This window comes from Dreissena polymorpha, chromosome 3 (genome assembly GCF_020536995.1).
Source record: "Dreissena polymorpha isolate Duluth1 chromosome 3, UMN_Dpol_1.0, whole genome shotgun sequence".
NCBI lineage: Eukaryota > Metazoa > Mollusca > Bivalvia > Myida > Dreissenidae > Dreissena > Dreissena polymorpha.
This window is the reverse complement of record NC_068357.1, coordinates 51,004,316-51,025,231: the sequence shown is the minus strand read 5'-3', so window position 1 is coordinate 51,025,231 and position 20,916 is coordinate 51,004,316. Positions and strand designations below refer to the sequence as shown.

The 20,916-nt window shown below is 34.7% G+C and overlaps 1 protein-coding gene across 1 annotated transcript; it reads right to left on the bottom strand.

Annotated features, from left to right (window-relative positions):
- Positions 1-8,083: 8,083 nt before the first annotated feature.
- On the bottom strand, positions 8,084-19,881 carry LOC127872224 (oocyte zinc finger protein XlCOF6-like). Its single transcript, XM_052415554.1, has 7 exons — positions 19,866-19,881; positions 18,261-18,442; positions 14,691-14,842; positions 13,743-13,990; positions 12,451-12,568; positions 9,658-9,899; positions 8,084-8,349 (listed from the first exon to the last, which is right to left on the bottom strand). The coding sequence occupies exons 1-7, from the start codon at positions 19,879-19,881 to the stop codon at positions 8,084-8,086; spliced, it is 1,224 nt and encodes a 407-aa protein (XP_052271514.1).
- Positions 19,882-20,916: the final 1,035 nt, after the last annotated feature.

Here is a 20,916-nt window from a genome sequence, read left to right as displayed (position 1 = left end):
TACTTAGTGCTTTTACATATTTGTGGTAAGTTTTGTATTACTAGTTTGACATTTATTGGCAGACACTTGTCGATATACAGACTAAATGTGCATGGGAACTTTCTTTTTTTTTCAGCATAATTGCCTTCAAATTGTTAATTTAACAACCCTTTGACATTGTTTGCACATCTGATCTTATTATACCATAGCTGATTTTTGTTTATAGATAGACAGATATAGACTTTTCAAAGTTCTATAAAAGTTCATACATGTTCTGTTCCATCCAAGTAAACCAACAGAACCAATAAAGATCACCACAGATAATAACTGTGTGTATAGCTTGGAAATTTTGATAGTTCAGGAATCCATCCTTTGTTGATTTCTGTTAACCAAAACTGTCAGTTTTGCATGATAGAATGGATTGTGTGATGCACAGCTCTTGCCTTGGCAGAACAGCTTCTTAAAACGGAAAACCAACAAATATCTTAAATTTGATCAATAATGCAGACAATTTATTTATGTCTTGTTTTTTGTTGATTTCGAATCTGGAAGATTTTTTACGTAAGATTGTGATACGAAAATCCAACGGTATCGTATTTTGTGGCTTTAGGCATAAACTTATTATAGTGATATGTAACCTTTCGGGTTATCGGTAAAGTGCGAGCAGACGAGCTGTAAATACGTTACAAATTAAAGCTAAAAGACTAAAAAGTTAGATCGGAATATCTTTCAATTTTGTGAATAAATGTGTTTCTTATGGATAACAACGACAACTTACCAGAATATTGCTCATGATCACAGGTAAAACTTCTTTCTGAGAGCGAATGGAAAATACGTTACGAATTCTGACAAATAAACAGAAGGGTGTCGTTATTGAAATACCACGAGAATACTGGATGAATAGAGATGCCAACTAAAATGTTTAAAACAAATATTTTTTTAACAATCGTTTGTGATTTGTCAGGATTATAATAACAATAAGATATCGAAAAGATCAAAGCAAATAAATTCGACAGAAATCTGAGATTCGGCAATATATTTAAGACGGGTTATGTTCACGTAAATTGTGTTTGGTAAAGACTGTCACTATATGTAGTGAACCAGTCCTCGGCTTATACCCACTGAAGATGAGTATTCAGGGGAGATAATTGAGTAATGACTTAATTCTGGAACGGTTGCGAAGAAAAACAAATAATGCGAGAATATTTAGTGCGATTCGCTACACAAGTATGATGTCATTGATATAATTTTTCCTGAGGTATGTATTTACATGTGATTAAGCATATGTCAAAGTGTTTTTGATTTGTTCAAGGTCATAAATAGCATCGCGAAATATATGTCGCGTGGCATTTTTTTTTAGACGCATCCCTATGTGGTATTCTAATGTAATTTTATGTCTAAATTTCAATATGTATGAACGGTCAACGCCCGCTTCGCGGGCTTTTGCGCATATAATGGCAGTCTGGAGGAGGGGGGCAATAAACATGTGCTTGTTTTGCTTAAAAAAGACATCTTTAGTTTTTAAAATGTTATTGAGACGCATGCAGTTGTATGAATTAAATTAAATATTATCCAGTTATAAACCGGTATGAGGCAAATGTTCTTTAACATGTATATTATTAAACAGTATGACATGCAGCTTATCATTTATGTCTTAAAAATTCTACATGTAATGATGCAAGAAAGTCATCTTTAAAAAGTCTCATATCAGCGTACCAAAGAAGAGTAACTATATCGTTTAATGTTGCAGGTTTGTTTTGCGCAAATTTAAGCTCTAGTTTAGGTTGAAGGGCTTAATTATTACGATTCGATCTGTAAAATCTAAAGGGCCTTCCTACAGTTTTTCTTCTCTGCCTTAAACAAATACTATCAAACCATAGTTAAGGGTAACTTTGTATCTTTACAGGCTTCCTTGCATTTAATATATCTAGAACAGAAAACGATTTAGTCGAATAATTATCAATGCCAATTTCATTAAATGCATGCAAACAACCGTTTACTTGTATTCTTCATAACCTGTTTCGTATAAAAGCTTATATTATTATGGTTATATCACTAAATTCGCTGACATATGTTTTATTTTGTTGTTGAATACTTGACACATAGTTTTTTTTCTTTGAGATATCAAATCAAGATTGAAGATTCAAGATTTATTTGCAGCATTTACAGAGGATAAAGGGTTTACAGAAGGTAAATGATACATTATAGTACATTCAATATGATAACACCATTAATAGACGCATACACATAATAACAACAAGACTATTGCCAAGCAATAAAAGTCCCCTATCGGTGAAACTCAACCATTTTCAGCAATATTTCTAGTGTATTTGTTTTCATAGCAACCAGAATTCTTGATGTAGGAACCAAATGAAATTACTTGCATAATCTCCAAATTGCCATCTATCCATGTTTTAAGTTTCATGAAAAAATTTGAAGAACGTTTAAAGTTATCGCAGGATCCACCATTTTCAGCAATACTTCTAGTCAGTTTGTTGCCACAGTAACCAGAATTCTTGACGTACGAACAAAATGAAATGACGCGCATAATCTCTATATTGCCATCTGTCCATGTTTCAAGTTTCATGAACAAAATATGATTAACTTTTAAAGTTATCGTAGGATCCAGAAAAGTGTGACAGACTGACACACAAAGCGCAAACCATAAGTCCCGTCCGGTTTCACCTGTAGGGGACTAACACGCACTTACGACATGATTAAGCGATATTATTACACACACATTATAGATGATGAATACATAAACAACATCAATACATGATGAAAAGCTGATATGGATTCAATATTGAAGATTCATGTTTTATCTGCAGCATTAACAGAAGGCGAATGGCCAATGTGTATAAGTCATAGTACGTGCAACATTATAATAACATTAAAATACGTTTTATACATAATTTTAATAAGCACTTACAATTTGATTGAGAGTGATTACTAAACAGTATAGATAATAAATACATAAGCAACTTCAATATATAACTGACAGCAATTTATACATGTTTACATATAGGTACAAACTCCTTCTTTAAAATTGGATATGTCACATCAGCAAACTGTTCCTTTGTTAAGCTCAATGTTAAATTATTGAACGTATATTTTAGATATGTTAGTATGTTTATCAGTTAAAAACCAGGGTTGGCATCAATCGACCGCCCCCGGTTTTAACCGGCAGTTTTTACCGGTTAAAACCGCCCCAGTCAATACTCCCGAGGTGGTCATTACTGGTCATTACTGGTCGATTGAACTTTACCCCCAATTTTGATTAATATTCCATGCTTTATTAAACAGTATTGATAATATAAATTAAACAGACATGTTGCCAATAATGTCTTAAGCAATTAATACCCACTATTTTATACATATTCATGCTGTTTGTAGGCCAATCTCTCAAAATTCTCACCTATACAGGTTGGGGCACCCAAAACTGATACCAGGGCCTTCAATGGCACCTTTTTGACACGACCCTTACTTGTCACGTATTCTTGCCTCGAGTTCTTTTAATTCGATCTTTTTAAACAAAATAGTGAAAAACTATATTATTTTCCATTGATATAATCAAAGCGCTGAAGGCACTGCAGTTGTTCGCTCTTTGAACGTATTTAATATTCCTTACACTAACCGGACATGAAGTTCGACTTTTGAACACCAATGTAATTTACATTTAATTGTCTACAGTGGTGAGATTTTGAAAAATGAGGAAAATGCCATGGATTAACAATCTCATGCAGGATTCTCACAAAATCCACTTATGATTACAAAGAATAAAAAAGAAATTCAACGTATATCTAAGTTGGCGCTAAGGAAAAGTCTGTAAGTCTAACAAAGAATGAACCACACCATAATTCTAATAATAAATGTATTGGTATTAATGAGCTTGGTGTTAAATTCTCGATCAAACCAAATTAAAAATAAATAAATATGTTTAGCCCGAAATTAAATGCTTCATTTAATGTATTTACATTTCATTTTTATTAATTTTCATGTACTGACATTAACGCATAATCCTCTATAGTTTCAATGGATCAGTACTTTTTCATCGTGTGCATTTATTTCGATTTATATTTTTCAACCTAAAATACTTAATGTTCTGAATTCCATGTCTATATTGAGTTTCAACACCTGGTCTGTTGCAACATGCACGCTTTTCATGCATGGAACATGACAGACGACATCAACTATTTCGAAATCTTTTAAAAACACGTTTTTAGATGCGTACACAGGGACTTTAATCAGTCAATATTAACAAATGGCTATAAAAAAGCTTAATATACATACATGTACTGAAATTAAATTGCTACCGCGTATCTTCTTTGAAGATTGTTGTTTTGACAGCTTACTCGCCATAAAGATTCAATTGCTCACCATTTCCTTTTAACTTTTCATTTGTAACCATTGTTTACGATTAAAATGTGTGAGGTTGATGCCCGACATTGTCTTTAATGTACTGTATTAATTACCTTTTTATATTACGTAAATGGCAACTGTTTGGCGACTAGAAAGTAACTCTCATGACGCATCTTTGTCAGAATACATAACTGTAATGTGGCTTGTCAAATTCACCTCGGCTGCCCGGGTATTCGCGAACGAAATAATTTTGATCCAAACAGATTAGTGCATGGTGGCAAATTACACCTTTACGTGCACTGGTAGACAATTTAACGACAGATCATGTCTGGTTGCCCTTAAAAGGACAAGGTTACTCCGCAAAGGGAGTGCTGAAAACTTAAGAAGATCTTCCCGCTGCTCGCGCGCTCCGCTGCTTGTATGGCCACAGGCTGTCGACTCGAACCCCAGAACGGTTTCCTCAGCACATTGAGGAACTGGTACCGCCGACCTTCGACACTTCCATTATCTTCATAGGCCATCACCTCGAAATCCTGGCCTGTATCTCTGCCACGCTCGTCCTCTACGCTGCTAGTTCGTCTGTATCCGTCCCTCTTCCTGCGATGTAGTGAAACTGTTTTTTACTTCTGACAATTACCATTCCGCTAAGCGATCCTTCTAAATTCTGGGATTCAGCGAAGTCAGCAGGAGAGGACGTCCGGGTCGAGGGATGACGGTACTCGCTTGATTTACAGAGTCGCCCTTCGGAGTCTTAAAGAAAATGTTCTGCGAGCGACTCTCCCCCCGATCGCGACTCTCCCTCCGATCGAGACGTGCATTCTCCGGCTGCTGACCGAGCTCTGTTAAAGTAATAAATACTATATCATTTATAGAGTTACCTTGATTTTTTGTACAATCGCCATTTTCTTTTACATGTTCAACTTTAATCGCGAGCTGACAGATTCAATGCCATTGGCAATTTTGTCGATCGGAAACGCTTAAATATGCTATCGTGACTTTGAAATAGAGTTAGAAAAATAGGCTTTAAATAATTTAACTAAGCAAAAATATTTAACGTTTTGTTATTGATTTTTGTAACTTGTTTGTCGCATATTCACCGCTGAAATTTGTGTTTTTAATTGCACGTGTTTCAAACCACACGTTAATGTATGTAAATCAAAGTTATAATACGGGAGATCACATCATTTGTGTCCTCAATTTGCTTATAATGAGTTATTTTTTTCACCATCGAAATATATGGTATTGAAATATTTGATAAGCATGCAGTTTTCTTTCGACATGCAGTTTTTTTCGACACATTCAGATCATACTTTTCTAGCCGCGTCATGCGAAAATGGGTCTAACGACACGTTGACTAGCGAAGCTAAAGCCCTGTTTGGGCAGTTGCGCAAGGTTTCGTGGTCTCATAATGGTCTCCTGACCTACTGCGGGATGCGCATGCTGGACCATAGCTTCGCTAGTCGCATATGGCATAAGACCAATTTTCGCAAGACGCGGATCAATAAAAATAACTTTGTTTCATATAAATGGAACATCTTGGCACAATACTTTTCGATATGAAATTGAAGTAAAACTGTGATATTTATAGCGAACTGGCAAATTTCGGTAGCGTTTCAGTCTTTCAAAAACGACTTCCATGCAGACTAAAGATTACAAACATTTGTGGTTAGATAATGAAACGATTTCATAAAACAATATTTTTTGGTAGTTTGTGTGTCTCATCTTTAAAAAAATAATGTGTTATCAACGTTAATCGATAGTCCATTGTGTTTTCCCCAGACGATTTAGTACCGAGTCAATATGTAAAGTATTATTTAAACATATATCAAATACACAATAATATCGAAAATGATCAACCCAAGCAGTTATGGTGTTTTCTGTTGAGTTTTCGCGAAAGTTGATAAATAATTTCCGATTGTCACGAATTCCACCCTTTCCCCCCCCCCAATGAACTGCGTTTTACTTATCATTATCAAACAATAATGAAATGGAATTCATATGAATATTAACATAAAACGTTTTTCTTTAAATATTTTTTTTACTTTCCCGTTTTCTTCCATTTATCTGATAAAGAATCGGCCGATATTAATTAAGGTTGGTAACTAATAACTTCATCTGAACACGTGAATGTGTGAATTTCAAAGTTGATTTATAAGTCCTGCTGCAGATTTCCCAGCCAGATCAGATTGCCCCCCCCCCCCCCCCGATGTTCTCAAGAAATCAGTCAACAGTCAAGCGCTATCAACGAAGTTTCGCAATAAACAAGCGTAACCTTAAGTACTTTGTATGATACAGAGTACATGGTAGTTGAATGCATATAGATCAACCAAGAACTATCAAGTACATGGTAGTTGAATGCATAAAGATCAACCAAGAACTATCAAGTACATGACAATTGAATGCATATAGATCAACCAAGAACTATCAAGTACATGACAGTTGAATGCATATCGTTGGTCCGTGAACATGTAGATCAACCAAGAACTATCAAGTACATGGCAGTTGAATGCATATCGTTGGTCCGTGAACATGTAGATCAACCAAGAACTATCAAGTACATGACAGTTGAATGCATATAGATCAACCAAGAACTATCAAGTACATGGAAGCTGAATGCATATCGTTGGTCCGTGAACAGTTTTATGAAGCACAACCATATACAACCATATACAACGATAAACAACCATATACAACCATATACAACCATCATTATCGGCAAATATATAGATATATGTGGATATGAAGGTTGAACAAACATTGTAAATATATGACAAAACTATAAGTAAATTGTACACTATATAGCTCGACCATTGAGAGTAACCCATAGAATATGATAGTATAAATAATAATTTCAAATCAGAAAACAAGACCCGTTTTTAAAAAGGCAACGATTATTACATGACATTAAGGCAATGGTCTAAAACACATGAGTGCTCCCCTTATTATTTCTGTTTGTTCAACGTGAAATAAATGTGTTTAATTGGCTAATGGCGCTGGTAGCTGCCTTTCACAGAGAAGGTGCCTTCACCTTTCGGCATAGCGCCTCAAAATTACTGAAAATAAATCCGTTGACTACATTTTTACGTATTTTAACAACACATATCAAGAAAGAAAGTCAATGTTTTTAAACATCAACTGACTTTGCACATGATGACATCATAAATATAATACATATTATTATTCAATATCCCTTAGGATAATTACAATGAACGTGTTAGTAGAGGGCTCTTGCTCATTTTGTTTGAGTTCCAATGAAAATTATTTAGAGGTTTGAAGTTACTTTGACAAGACATTTATTGTCATGGTCGTTTGACACAAAAACAATTACGTTTGTTTTTTGTTTTGTTGTTGTTTTTCTTTTGGTTGTGTTGTGTTCTTTTTTGTGATTTTTGAGGAGGGTGTTTGTTGGACTATTAAATGGACAAAAACCCAATATGTGTGTAATTAATCTATATTTATTTAAACAACGAGGTAAATATTAATAAAACTTTAACCAAAACCAATCATAAATATGTTAAATAAATGTTTTGATATTAGTTGAACACATAACTTCAAATAAATTTAATTCAGTAATTCAACAATAATGATAACATTTTGCACATTGTTTAACCCCCTACTGATGTAGCTAACAAATAAATTCATCACACTTTCTGCAATTCACAATTAAACCAGGCGAATCTGGGATGACACTTTACGCACGTGCATTAACCCTTGTTTTCCCAGAGTGAGGATCAAATAAAGTTGTTCACTCCATGCCAGTCGTCTCCGGGTGCACTTTGTTTATATGCTGATTGAGCGAATCCCTGAGTGTGAACTTGGCCACGCAAAAGGCACATCGGAAGGGCTTCTCCTTGGTGTGTGTTACCATGTGTTCAAGCAGCGTGTAGCGATAGGCGACCATCTGACGGCAGACGGGACACCGGTACCCGTTCTCATCAAGCACGGCTTTGTTGGCGTAAACTGTAGCTTTTGGTGCGTACTTCGTGTACAGGGAACGAGTGTTCTCCGTGGCTGAAAATAGTGTACAAAAGTTGTTATCTGTTGTTATACTAAACTGTACAGTAAACAGGTCTTAGTTACAAGTGTGAGCTTTTTATAACTGCAAAAAGTTAACTAGTACTGTTAATAACTGTGATCTGTTTTACTCTTCAAATATGAGAAGTTAATACATATTGTTCGTAGAAGCGAGCTTTTCGTAATTATAATAATTAACTAGTACTGTTAATATATGTGAGCTATAAAACTCCAAATATTTATTATGTATCATTAATAATAATGAAATTTCCATAAAATAAAATAGACCTTTTCAAAGAGTGTTATTAATAAAGATCCTTCAAAACCGAAAATTGTTCTGAAAAATACAATTAATAATTGTGCACCTTTCAAAACTGCAAAAAGTTTATAAGTACATGATAGTGCCTTATGTAATTGAAACATATATGTTTTGTTTGCAACAAAAATCCCAGTTAAAATCACAATACTTTTTTTACATTGTATTTACCGCCTATGTACACATATATGGTAATACAACAGCATATATAAAGCACCATAAAATCTATAGAAAATTACATGTAAAGATATTTTTTTTAATCAGTTCATTTGAAAGAGAACAATTGTTAACACAAATTTACCATACAATTACATGTAAATGAATAAAGAAAAACATTCATTCTGAAATCAATTCAATGAAAAAGAGAACAATTGGTAACCCAAATATATCGCAAAGAGATAGATTTAACATATACATTTCCAACAACATTTAACTTTCTTAAATATGTACAACAATATGTATCCTGATAAGATAAAATTGATCTGGCGAATTTAAAAATAAGATTTAAAATGTGCAACATTCTTTAGATCTCTCAAAAGAAGCAAAGTACCGGTTAGGAAACAGACTCAAGAACATATCAATAATCCTTAGGCTTTCGATGCAATCGAGCTAAAATAAAAAGGCTTAAACTAAACTTATATTTGTTGGACACACTTCCAGCTGCCAAGAGATCAATCTTGTATATCTTGCCTCGCTCTGTGAAGAGGGGGTTTAATGCATGGGCGTAATGTGTCGTCCCAGATTATCCTGTTCAGTCAGTACAGGCTAATCAAGGACGACACTTTCTGCTTGTATGATATTTTTATTTGAAGAAAGTCTCTTCTTAGCAAAAAGTTTTGGTTCAGGCGGAAAGTGTCGTCCCTGATTAGCCTGTGTAGACTGCACAGGCTTATATGGGACAACACTTTACGCAAAAGCATTACACTCCCATTTCACAGAGAAATGCTAATATGATAAATATTTCCCAACTGGCTCTAATCACACTCCACAGTGCACTTGAGCACATGCTCCTTGAGGATCTGTTTCCTCATATCCCTGGCCACACTTGTTGCAGACGAACGGCCTCTCCTTGGTGTGGAAACGAGATTTCCAGCAAAATTTGCGCACACAGAAGCAGCAGGACAGCTCGCGGTTTTCGTTGAACACGGCCTTTTCGGCGATGGCGCTCGCGATTGGGGCGTTACTGGAGGAGAACGGTAGACTTCCAATACTGTCACGATTTCTAATATTGCTTTTGGAACAGGGGAAAGACGTGTTAGTACATGTATGTGATTCGATTGGGTATAAAATATAAAGATGAGCATCGTTCTGGGAAAACTGGACTTAATGCATGTGCGTAAAGTGTCATCCCTGATTATCCTGTGCAGTCTGCACAAGCTTATCAGGGACTACACTTTCCGCCTGCAATGGACTTTCGTTTAGAAGAGACTTCCCTTAAGGGTAAAGTGGCCTCCCTGACTAGCCTCTGGGGACTGGGATAGCACTTTAAGCACATGCCATACGCCCCGTTTTCCCAGAATGAGGCTCAAATAAGCGTGTACGAGCTTCAGGGCTGGAAGAAAAAAATGCGGATGTGACAAATTTTATACACAATAATAAACGTACAAGCACTTTTTTGATACCCACAGATTATTTAAGTGAGTATTTACCAAGAATTCTGAAAAATATCAAGCAAAACTCTCCAATGACAAAACTCTACAATGACCTAAGCACACAAGTGCGCGTAGCCTTATTCAACTATATATATACACAACCTATAGCAAATATTTATACGAAACAAAAGTATTTAGAAAATGAAACATAAATGTTTGAAATTACTTTATTTATCAGAATTCTGCATTAATATGGTGGCAATTATGTTTTTTCTAATACTTTGGTAAGAACACAGGCTTTAACATCTCACATTATCATAATTGACATGCCAAGCTGAAACCAACATAAAAATTAAATAAATCACAATAATATATGTAATTCAAAATATAAACACATGTGATATGAAGCTGCTATATAATTTTGCAATTTACCAAAATTGTTGACGCAAAACAAATCAAGACACATATCCAATACATAACCAACAGAACATTCAAACTTTCGTACAAAAACACTTACACGTCATTTCACACTTTCACACTTTCGGTCTAAACTGGATTTTTGTTTAGAAGAGACTTCATTTGAACGATAATCTCCATAAAAGCAGAAAGTGTCGTCACTGATTAGCTTGTGCAGACGACACTTTACACGCATGCATTAAGCCCATTTGTTCTAGACCGAGGCTCAGTTATTTTTCTTATTTAAAGAGATCCGTTAGGTCCATGTGGCGCATCATGTGAGAGTTGAGATGTCCCTTCTGTGTGAAGCCCTTCTTGCAGACGGCGCAGACAAACGGACGTTCCCCGGTGTGGATCCGCATGTGCATTTCCAGCGCAGTCCCAGACTGCAGCAGCTTGGAGCAAATCGGGCACCTGTGCTTCAGTGATTTGCATTGAAAGAATGCGCCCATAGTGGGGATCGAACCCATGACTTCTGGTCACTAGGCGGACACCACATCCACTACGCCATGGCTACCTTATATGAGGAGTGAAAGCATCATTCAGTAAAATGATAACAAATGTTTGGGTATGAGAGACCAACAAGTGTAGAGAATATTTTTGCATGAATTCAGTTAAAAAATATTGTCAAATTAAAAACATATAAAGAAGAATACTAGTACATTTTTTTCATTTAAAGTTTTAATGTAATACACTCTTAAATAGAAGTTCAACTTTAGAGCCAAAGGTTAACACTGACAGAAAAATGTGTTTTTTGTTTATAAACGTTTAATGTAAGATGCCCATTTATGTAAATGTTTAAATACAAACATTGACAGGTATATGAATACTTTGAAGGTATACAATTCATATGCGCTTCTAACAGCTTGCAGATAAATCTATTAACATTGTTATGAGGATTTGTCAATGTGATTATTTAGTGACATAAAACACTTTATGTACTCAACAATATATTTATTTTACATGTATAAATTTTTACCAAGATTTACTAAAAACATAACAGAACAAATAGAAAGCTATACCAAAATATAACATAAAAATGGCATCCAGTTTACAACAAGATTTCTTCTACATTTCAACATTTCAACTAACTACTTTAATACTGATTATATATATAAATAATCTTTATATACAGCTATTATAATATATCTATATAAAACACTCCTCCTGATTACTATTTATAAACATTTAGTAGTTTAATGCATAACTGATAATTTATGAGCCTCTCTCTGGGAAAATGAGGTTTAATACATGTGCGTAAAGAGTTGTCCCAGATTAGCCTGTGCGATCAGGGACAACTCTTGACGCTTTTATGTAATGCTTTTTTTAAAGGAAGTCTCTTCTTCTCTTCTTAGCAAAAATCCAGTCATGCATTGAACCCCGTTTCATACAACAAATGACTGAGGCTCATGTTAAAAATTGGCATAGACGTTGAGTCAAACCACTGAAAAACTCTGTGTATCACCCAGATGTATTCAGTGTTACTTTGTCAGTTAGGCATTTTAAACATTTAATCACATGACTATGAATAACGTAATATTTTCCTATTTATTGATGTTTCTATTAAGTTACAAGTCTCACATTTGTTTACCAATTTCTGTAATTCACTGTACGATTCAAAACACTGTGGCATGGAATGATGCACATGAATCATTTCCACGTTGTCCTATTTCGTGTTTAAGTGCCAATGTATCAAATTTCTATGTTTCGTCATGTTTCCTTTTTTGCGCAAACCTCATCCCGCAGACGTCGCATCTGAACGGTTTCTCTCCAGTGTGCGTCCTGCAATGCCTGATCAGCAAGGATGGCGTACGAAAACGTTTCCCACAGAACTCACAAGCATGACTATGGGCTGCAAGAAACAATAAACATATGTTAAACATGCGACATACATGTATATATAGGCATGCTTCTTATTGACACCTTACTTCAGACAAATAAATTAGACTCTCTCTCTCTGGTTAACAGGGTTTAATACATGTGCTTAAAGTGTTGTCCCAGATTAACCTGTGCAGTTTGCAAAGGCTGATCAGGGACGTCACTATCCGCTTGAAGGGTATTTTTCATTGAAGTAGGTACTTTCTAAGCGAAAATCCAGTTTAGGCAAAAAGTTTTGTCCCTGATTAGCCTTTGCCAAGGATACTTAAAAATTACCATCATCAAACAGCATGGTATATATCATATTGAGACAGGATTTTTATGTCATAAATTAAATTGACAACATCTACTGAATCTGTTCAACACGTGTAAGTATATCACAAACAGTTACAAAAGCACAGAAACACAAAATATTACTCTCAAATATATAAATAAATACTGTAACACTGCAAAACATACTACATTAAATACACAAATCCCATATGTTACATATCAACTTTAACACACACAGTTATTATTTCAAGTGTACTAGAACTTCAACACATAAGGTAACTTCAAGTGATTTACAATTAGAACTTCAACATGAAAGGTCTTCATACAATCCACCATTAGAACTGTAACACACAATATTACTTCAAACAATGCACAATTTGGAACTTCAAAACACAAAGTTACTACATATGATGTATTATTTAAACTTCGACACATAAGGTCTCTGCATATGATACACCAAAAGAACCTCAACACGTTAGGTTTCTTAGATTGACGCATCATTCAAACTTCAAAACATAATTTTACATTTTAAAATGTACCATTCAAATTGCAACACGTAAGGTTTCTTAACCATTACAACTTCAACAAATACGTTTACTTCATATCATGCACACCAAGAACTTTAACGCTTAAGGTTTTTTCGTACGATGCACAATTTGAACTTGAAATTTTACTTCACATGTTCCCCTGTTTGAATGCCAGCACATATGTTACTTAATTGTGATTTATATTTGAATATCTTCACATAATGTAACTATGTTATGTGCAGAAACAGTACTGCATCAAATCTACACATAATGTAACTACGTTTGCTGCAGAAACAGTACTGCATCAAATATACACATAATGTAACTACAGTACTGCATCAACACTACATATGCTGCACCATGTGAAATCGTAGGTTGTCTTTCCAGTTGAACGATTTCTGGCAGACCGTACAGTAAAAGGTTTCTCGCCCGTGTGAAATCGCGCATGTGTAGTTTGAGATTGTTTTTCCTTGGAAACATCTTGTGACACATCGGGCATGGAACACGGCCATCGGGGGTCAGGCTCGTGTTCTGGTCTACTCAATGTGGGGCTGTGTTCAAGGGCATGGTCGGGTATCCAGCAACACCGTGCAAACCTGAAACATGGTTTAGAAAGATATTGTTAATATGGGAGTTACACAAGTTGTACACTTATCATAAATTTGTTGTCTCAGAACGGTATGATCTCTTGTGCTATCATTAAAATACAATAATATTTTTAAAATATTAAGCCCTGTTTTACTAGAGCAAGGTTCATATGTATTGATGAGAATCATCTGTATAGCAAGGAGATTGTTGTTAACTAGTCCACAAAGGGAAAAAGTGGTGTGAATTAAATCCAGATAAACTGTGGTTGTACTTAGTAATCACTTTAATAGCCCAATATTTTCTAAAAACTTGAAAACAGGCAAGTAATAGCATCATACCATATGGTTAAAGAGACAAAGACTATACACACTTAGGTGAAACAAAGTAAGTCTCATTTTGGTCGGCCAATCATTTGTTACATACTAACTTATAAATTAGTTTTACAAATTGAAACTAAAAAAGAACCAGGAATAATTTAGGGAATACATTGTACTTTCAACATAAAAACTTCTGACATATGTGTCATACGTCAAAAAATTAGCAAACAAACGTTCAAAAAGAGGTAATATCTATCAATAACTATGCAGATGTTTTTTTCAAAGAACTGCGCACAAAGGAATCTAGGTGAATTGTGATGAAATTTCAATCGCCTGTTGGTTGTTATTGGGCGTATGACTGTAAGGGACACAAACACATCGGACTGGTCACTCTGTATTCTTTAGCGTGCTGATGTGGGTCACCATGTGATCTTTCATGTGACCTTTCTGGAAGAACCTCTTCTCGCACAACTTGCACTCAAAATTTCTCTTGCCCGTGTGTGTTCTCATGTGCATCTCAAGGGCGTACTTTCCCGGGAAGTGCTTTGAGCATAAATTGCACTACATGCGACCTTCTGAAAATAAGGAAATATAACAATTACAAATTTATCGATAAGTAATTTATTAACAAAATGCTGAAAAAAATACAAAAACAAGGCTTGTCACCATAGGATGACATATGTCCCCTTTTTCCACATTTTTCGAAACCTAAACGCAAAACCTACACGCAAAGTGTGACGGAATTTCAGACGACAAGACGGACGAACAGACGGACAGTGCGATCACTATATGCCCACCGTCGGGGGCATAAAAACCCCACAAAACTACAATATTTGAAATGAAATGAAAGCGATATATTGCAGTAACGCTCAGTCAATCAGTTTGTTTTTCGGTTAATCAATCGGTGTATCCACATAGATTGTTGTACGCTTTGGCACGACATTTCTCAAGCGCTGGAATTAAATATGTCTATTTGGATGAGTAAGACTCTTTTCATGCCCAATGCTCCACACATAAACAAAGTGGAGTGGGGGTAATAGTTGTGACTATCAAGTTATTCTTGGCATTTTAAAGCTCAGTCATATAGCGGCATTTTACCTTGTCACATATTTATTTAGCAAGCATATCTGATAAAGCAGTAAATAAACTCTAAGAACACACGTAACTTCCAACTGCACAAGTTGAATCAGATGTACTGAAGTAATCAGATCCACACAAGCCTATCTGATAAAGCAGTAAATAAACACTAAGTACACACGTAACTTCCAACTGCACTAGTTGAATCAGCAGTAATGAACACTAAGTACACACGAAACTTCCAACTGCAGTAGTTGAATCAGATGTACTGAAGTAACCAGATCCACCAAGGCATAGTAGCTATGAGACGGGCAGGTGTAAACCATTTGCATGCAGGAAAATTTGTCGTCCGTTAAAATTTCGTCTGCTGAATCTCTAAAATTAGCATTTTCTTCGACTTTTTTTCAAAGAATACTATCAAAATAGCAAACAGTTTGGATCCTGATGAGACGCCGTGTTCTGTGGCGTCTCATCTGGATCCAAACTGCTTGCAAAGGCCTTCAAAATTCGGTTCCAGCACTGAAAGAGTTAATAGAGCAACAATATCACATAATAAAAAAACTATAGTAACAAACTGTACAAAACAAATTTATTCATTTGCTCTACTTGTTTGTACAAAAACACAAAAGTATGACTTTCCAACAAAAAAAAGTATTTCTTTTTACACACACATAAATTGCATTATTACAATCGAACAAAGATTTGCAGAGTTTGGCTCATATTTACCAAGTAACAAAAGGAATCCTACAGTGTTGTTTGTATTTGGACATTTGTAATCATTTTTCACCAAAAAAAGGTAAAAAACGATAAATGATGAAACATTCAAACATTTTCTGTATTCTAAATTTGCGGTGCATAACATAGCAAGCCATTACCAGAAATGCACAGGATCAAGTCATAATATTTAAGACGTTCCATTTACTTTGTGAAAAAGTTCACAAAAAATATAGTCCCCACAGAATCATGGACATCCTAAAGAAAATCATCTAAAAATAAATGTAGTAAGAAGGAATCTTTACGAAAGTTATATGTATACAAAAATAGTTAATAAAACAAGGCTTTGACAATACTGGAGTAAAACAGGCGTCTGCTAAAAAATGAAATTCCCAATTAATTAAATATTTTGTATAACCTTTCTGATCCTCATTAGTAGACACGTAAATAACAGAATAGTTATGTTCAAATCGGTGTGAATACACGTAACTAACAGTAAAGTTATGTTCAAATCTGTGTGAATGTATCATAAATAACAGTATAGTTATGTTCAAATCTGTGTGAATGTATCAAATAACAGTATAGTTATGTTCAAATCTGTGTGAATGTATCATAAATAACAGTATAGTTGTGTTCAAATCTGTGTGAATGTATCATAAATAACAGTATAGTTATGTTCAAATCTGTGTGAATACACGTAAATAACAGTATAGTTATGTTCAAATCTGTGTGAATGTATCATAAATAAAAGTATAGTTATGTTCAAATCTGTGTGGATGTTTCATAAATAACAGTATAGTTATGTTCAAATCTGTGTGAATGTATCATAAATAACAGTATAGTTATGTTCAAATCTGTGTGAATACACGTAAATAACAGTATAGTTATGTTCAAATATGTGTGAATGTATCATAAATAACAGTATAGTTATGTTCAAATCTTTTTGAATGCATCATAAATAACAGTATAGTTATGTTCAAATCTGTGTGAATGCACGTAAATAACAGTATAGTTATGTTCAAATCTGTAATAACAGTGTAGTTATGTTCAAATCTGTAATTACAGTATAGTTATGTTCAAATCTGTAATAACAGTATAGTTATGTTCAAACTGTAATAACATTATAGTTATGTTCAAATCTGTAATAACAGTATAGTTATGTTCAAATCTGTAATAACAGTACAGTTATGTTCACATCTGTAATAACTGTATAGTTATGTTCAAATCTGTAATAACAGTATAGTTATGTTCAAATCTGTGTGAATGTATCATGAAAACTTTCTTCAATTTAAGGATAAGATTAAGTTGTGTGTGTGTTTTTTTTTTTTTTTTTTTCAATTTATTGTTTTTTTCATTATCATATTGTACATACCTTTCGAGATGTCGCAGTTTTAAGTTTTATCTTAATTTGAGTAACCAATAACAAACCTTTGACCTCTGGAGAAACTAAAAGGTCATACATACAAACCTTTGACCTCTGGAGAAACTAAAAGGTCATACATATACATGTCACAATCCCTAATGTATATACAAACATTCATGACTATAGGTTACATTCTTTCAGGACAATTTCAGTTTTTATGACGGATAAACTCATGCACAGAGAAAAAGACAGGCAGATAAATGACAAAATGTATAGCCCAAGGCGTTTATACAATTTTAGGATATAATATTCTTTTCAAGTAACAGAAATCGCTTTTTCAAAATTTAACAATATCAACTTGTTATAATCCTCTTATTGTCATCGATAAGTATACTCTGTTTCATTAAAATGTCTTCAAGTCTTCGTGAATGATCGATGTACAGACTGATTGATGTACATGTACAGCGAGTCTCATTTAGTCTCCTCCAGTTAAACACTATAATTATAATGAATGTTTGGTCACTGTTTTTATGGCTACATAGTCAGATTTATTAATGTCTGCAAGACAGCGGAAAAGAATATCAATTGATCTTTACAGAGGGTAATCAAAATGAATGTCTAACAGGTAAAACCGGCAAGAAAACATGTTTATAAAACTGTGTAAAGCAAAGTGATCTTAAGATGGGAAGAGCATCCCTGGACTCTACGCTATTCATCACTAGCCAACAAACCACACATGGTGGTTGCTATGCCAACAATCACGACACCAGGGTTGCGTGTCCGACAAACATCTCATCAGGGCTGCACTTCCCCCGTCTTGATCAAGTTGATGTGTGTAATCATGTGTGACTTCAAGTTGCTTTGTTGGTTGAACCGTTTGTTGCAGAAGGTGTACTCGAATGGTTTCTCGCCCGTGTGGACTCGGATGTGGGAGTCGAGGTTGCATTTGTGGTTGAACCTCTTCGAGCAGTATGGACACGCGTGTTTCACTGAAACAAATAGAAGTTGTTATATATCACACAACTTGGAGCATGTTACAGAAGTCACCCATACCCCTCAACACCATATGTCATAATGTGTAGTTTAATTTAAACCAAATTATTTTAGCTCGATTGCATCGAAAGCCTTAGGCTTAATGAAATGCTCTATAGTCTGTTTTCTGGGTAGAAACAGTTCTTGGTGTCTTTGTGGGAGATATAAAGAACGACCCCACGTAGGGAATCAAACCTTTGACCTTTCGTTCCCTAGGGCGACATAATATCCACTGTTTCTGAAAGTTTTAACATCAGATTAGAAGAAAATCACACGAACATTCATATGATATGTAACATAGCATGCATGTTTGAACGTAGAAAAGTGTGTATAATTAAAGATGAAAATGGGGGAGAAGAGCAAAAATAGTTTGAAGAAGAATTTTTATTTCACATGCCTCGGTAGTTTCCGGAAATATTTCCGGTAATTTCCGTGTAGGTGTTGTAAACCGTGTGATTTATAACCGAGTTCGCAGGTAAAACCTCGGTTTTTTCCCTATTTGTTTTGGCAACATGCAACTATACTATGATTCAATCTTGTTCAAAGCAACTTGATATTATCACTGAAGGATACCTTCAAATTATTAAGTCATTTTATTTAGACAGTAAACTTACATCACGAGGGTTTAGCATTCACATATCTATATAAGATACGAAAGTTTTGCGCTCAAACTTAATTTAATTAACGCTGGACAACAAAGACAAGTTGACAGTTTTTTTTACATTTTCAGCAAGCACCTGATCCATGCTGCATTTCTTGTTACGAAATACGGGGACATTATGTGTGTCTTTATCATGTTCATGTTACTTGGTTGGTTAAACCGTTTAAACTCTGGGTGGATGTTTCATTTCCCCCGTCTCGATGTGCGTAACCATGTGAGCCTTCATGTTACTACGCTGGTTAAACAGTTTGTCACACACTATGCAGGCGTAAGGTTTCTCCTGTGTGGATTCTCACGTGCGAGTCTCGGTTCGTTTTATGGTTGAACCTCTTCAAGCAGTACGGACATGCAGAAATTAATGTTACTGTAAATGTTCCGATCTTTTAAGAAGTATTCATCTATAAGATTTATATTAACATATATGGTTTCTAAAGCATGACAGATATTGATGGACCAACATAAAGAAAATAGTTTCAATAAAAACAACATTTGAGTGGCGCTCTGGATAAACAGAGCATAATGCATGAGCGTTAAGTGTCGTCCATGATTATCCTTTGCAATCCGCACTGGCTAATGAGCGACAACGCTTTCTACCTCGACCTGATTTGTGCTGGGAAGAGACTTTCTTTAAACTCAAAAATTCCTTAAAGGCGGAAAGTGTTGTTCCTGGTTAGCCTGCACCGACTCCACAGGCTAATCTGGGACAACACTTTACACACCTGCATAAAGCTCCATTTTCATAGAGCGAATCTCATTTATTTGAGTTTAGAGTTTACAAAGTTAAAAGGGTTATAGAAAATCATTGAATGGTATTCATGTGTGCTATCTGGTTTAACAACAACATAAATAAAATAATTTTTTTTGTAAACAAGATACATGTTGAAATAGGATATTGTTTAATACCAAATATCTTTAAACAAAATTATATCAGAAGCACAAGGAACATTTTTTTACATTTTAAAGGGACTGTAAACCACGAATGACGAAAAAAGAAAAGTCCTCAAATACCGTATTTTTTTGACAATTATTAGTTTATATTGATTAACATATCACGACTGGTATATTACATTACTTGAAAAAGTTAATATTTTCAGTACATTTGGTACTAAAATTTCGCGATGTGAAATCGAAAGTACATCGCGAAAATAGGTGACATAACGATATACACTCTATAAATAACGCAAGTAGATTGATCATTTTATATATATAATATATACAATTCACTACGCATGCACAATTTGCATTCCTGGGTTTACCACTTGACGATGATGATCAATCTGCGTATGTTATTTATAGTAAACTAGTAGTTACCTGGTATACATACCCAGTAAAAATAAATAAAAACAAGTAATGTTATATACCACTCGTGATATTTTAATCAATATAAACTAATAATTGTAAAAAAAACACGGTATTTTAGAACTTTTCTTTTTTCGTCATTCCTGGTTAACAGTCCCTTTAATGTATTCAACTACTAGCAAAGCCAATAATGAAGAGGTGACAAGATCATGCGTTTAATTAACGCCGATGCCCCTGGTGGAAGCCTTGATTCATACGCACATAAGAATATGTCAATGTTCAAAAGTAAAAAAAAATGTCAAGGTATCTGAACCCCCGGGGGGGGGGGGTATCTTCCTATATACGGGTATATAGGGGTGTGTCGAAAATACTTTATCTAAAAATAAATGGGATACAAGAAGTGAAGCTTTTATTGGATGAACGCGTAGTAACATAATAGTGAAATAATCTACGCAACTAAGGCAAACCGAA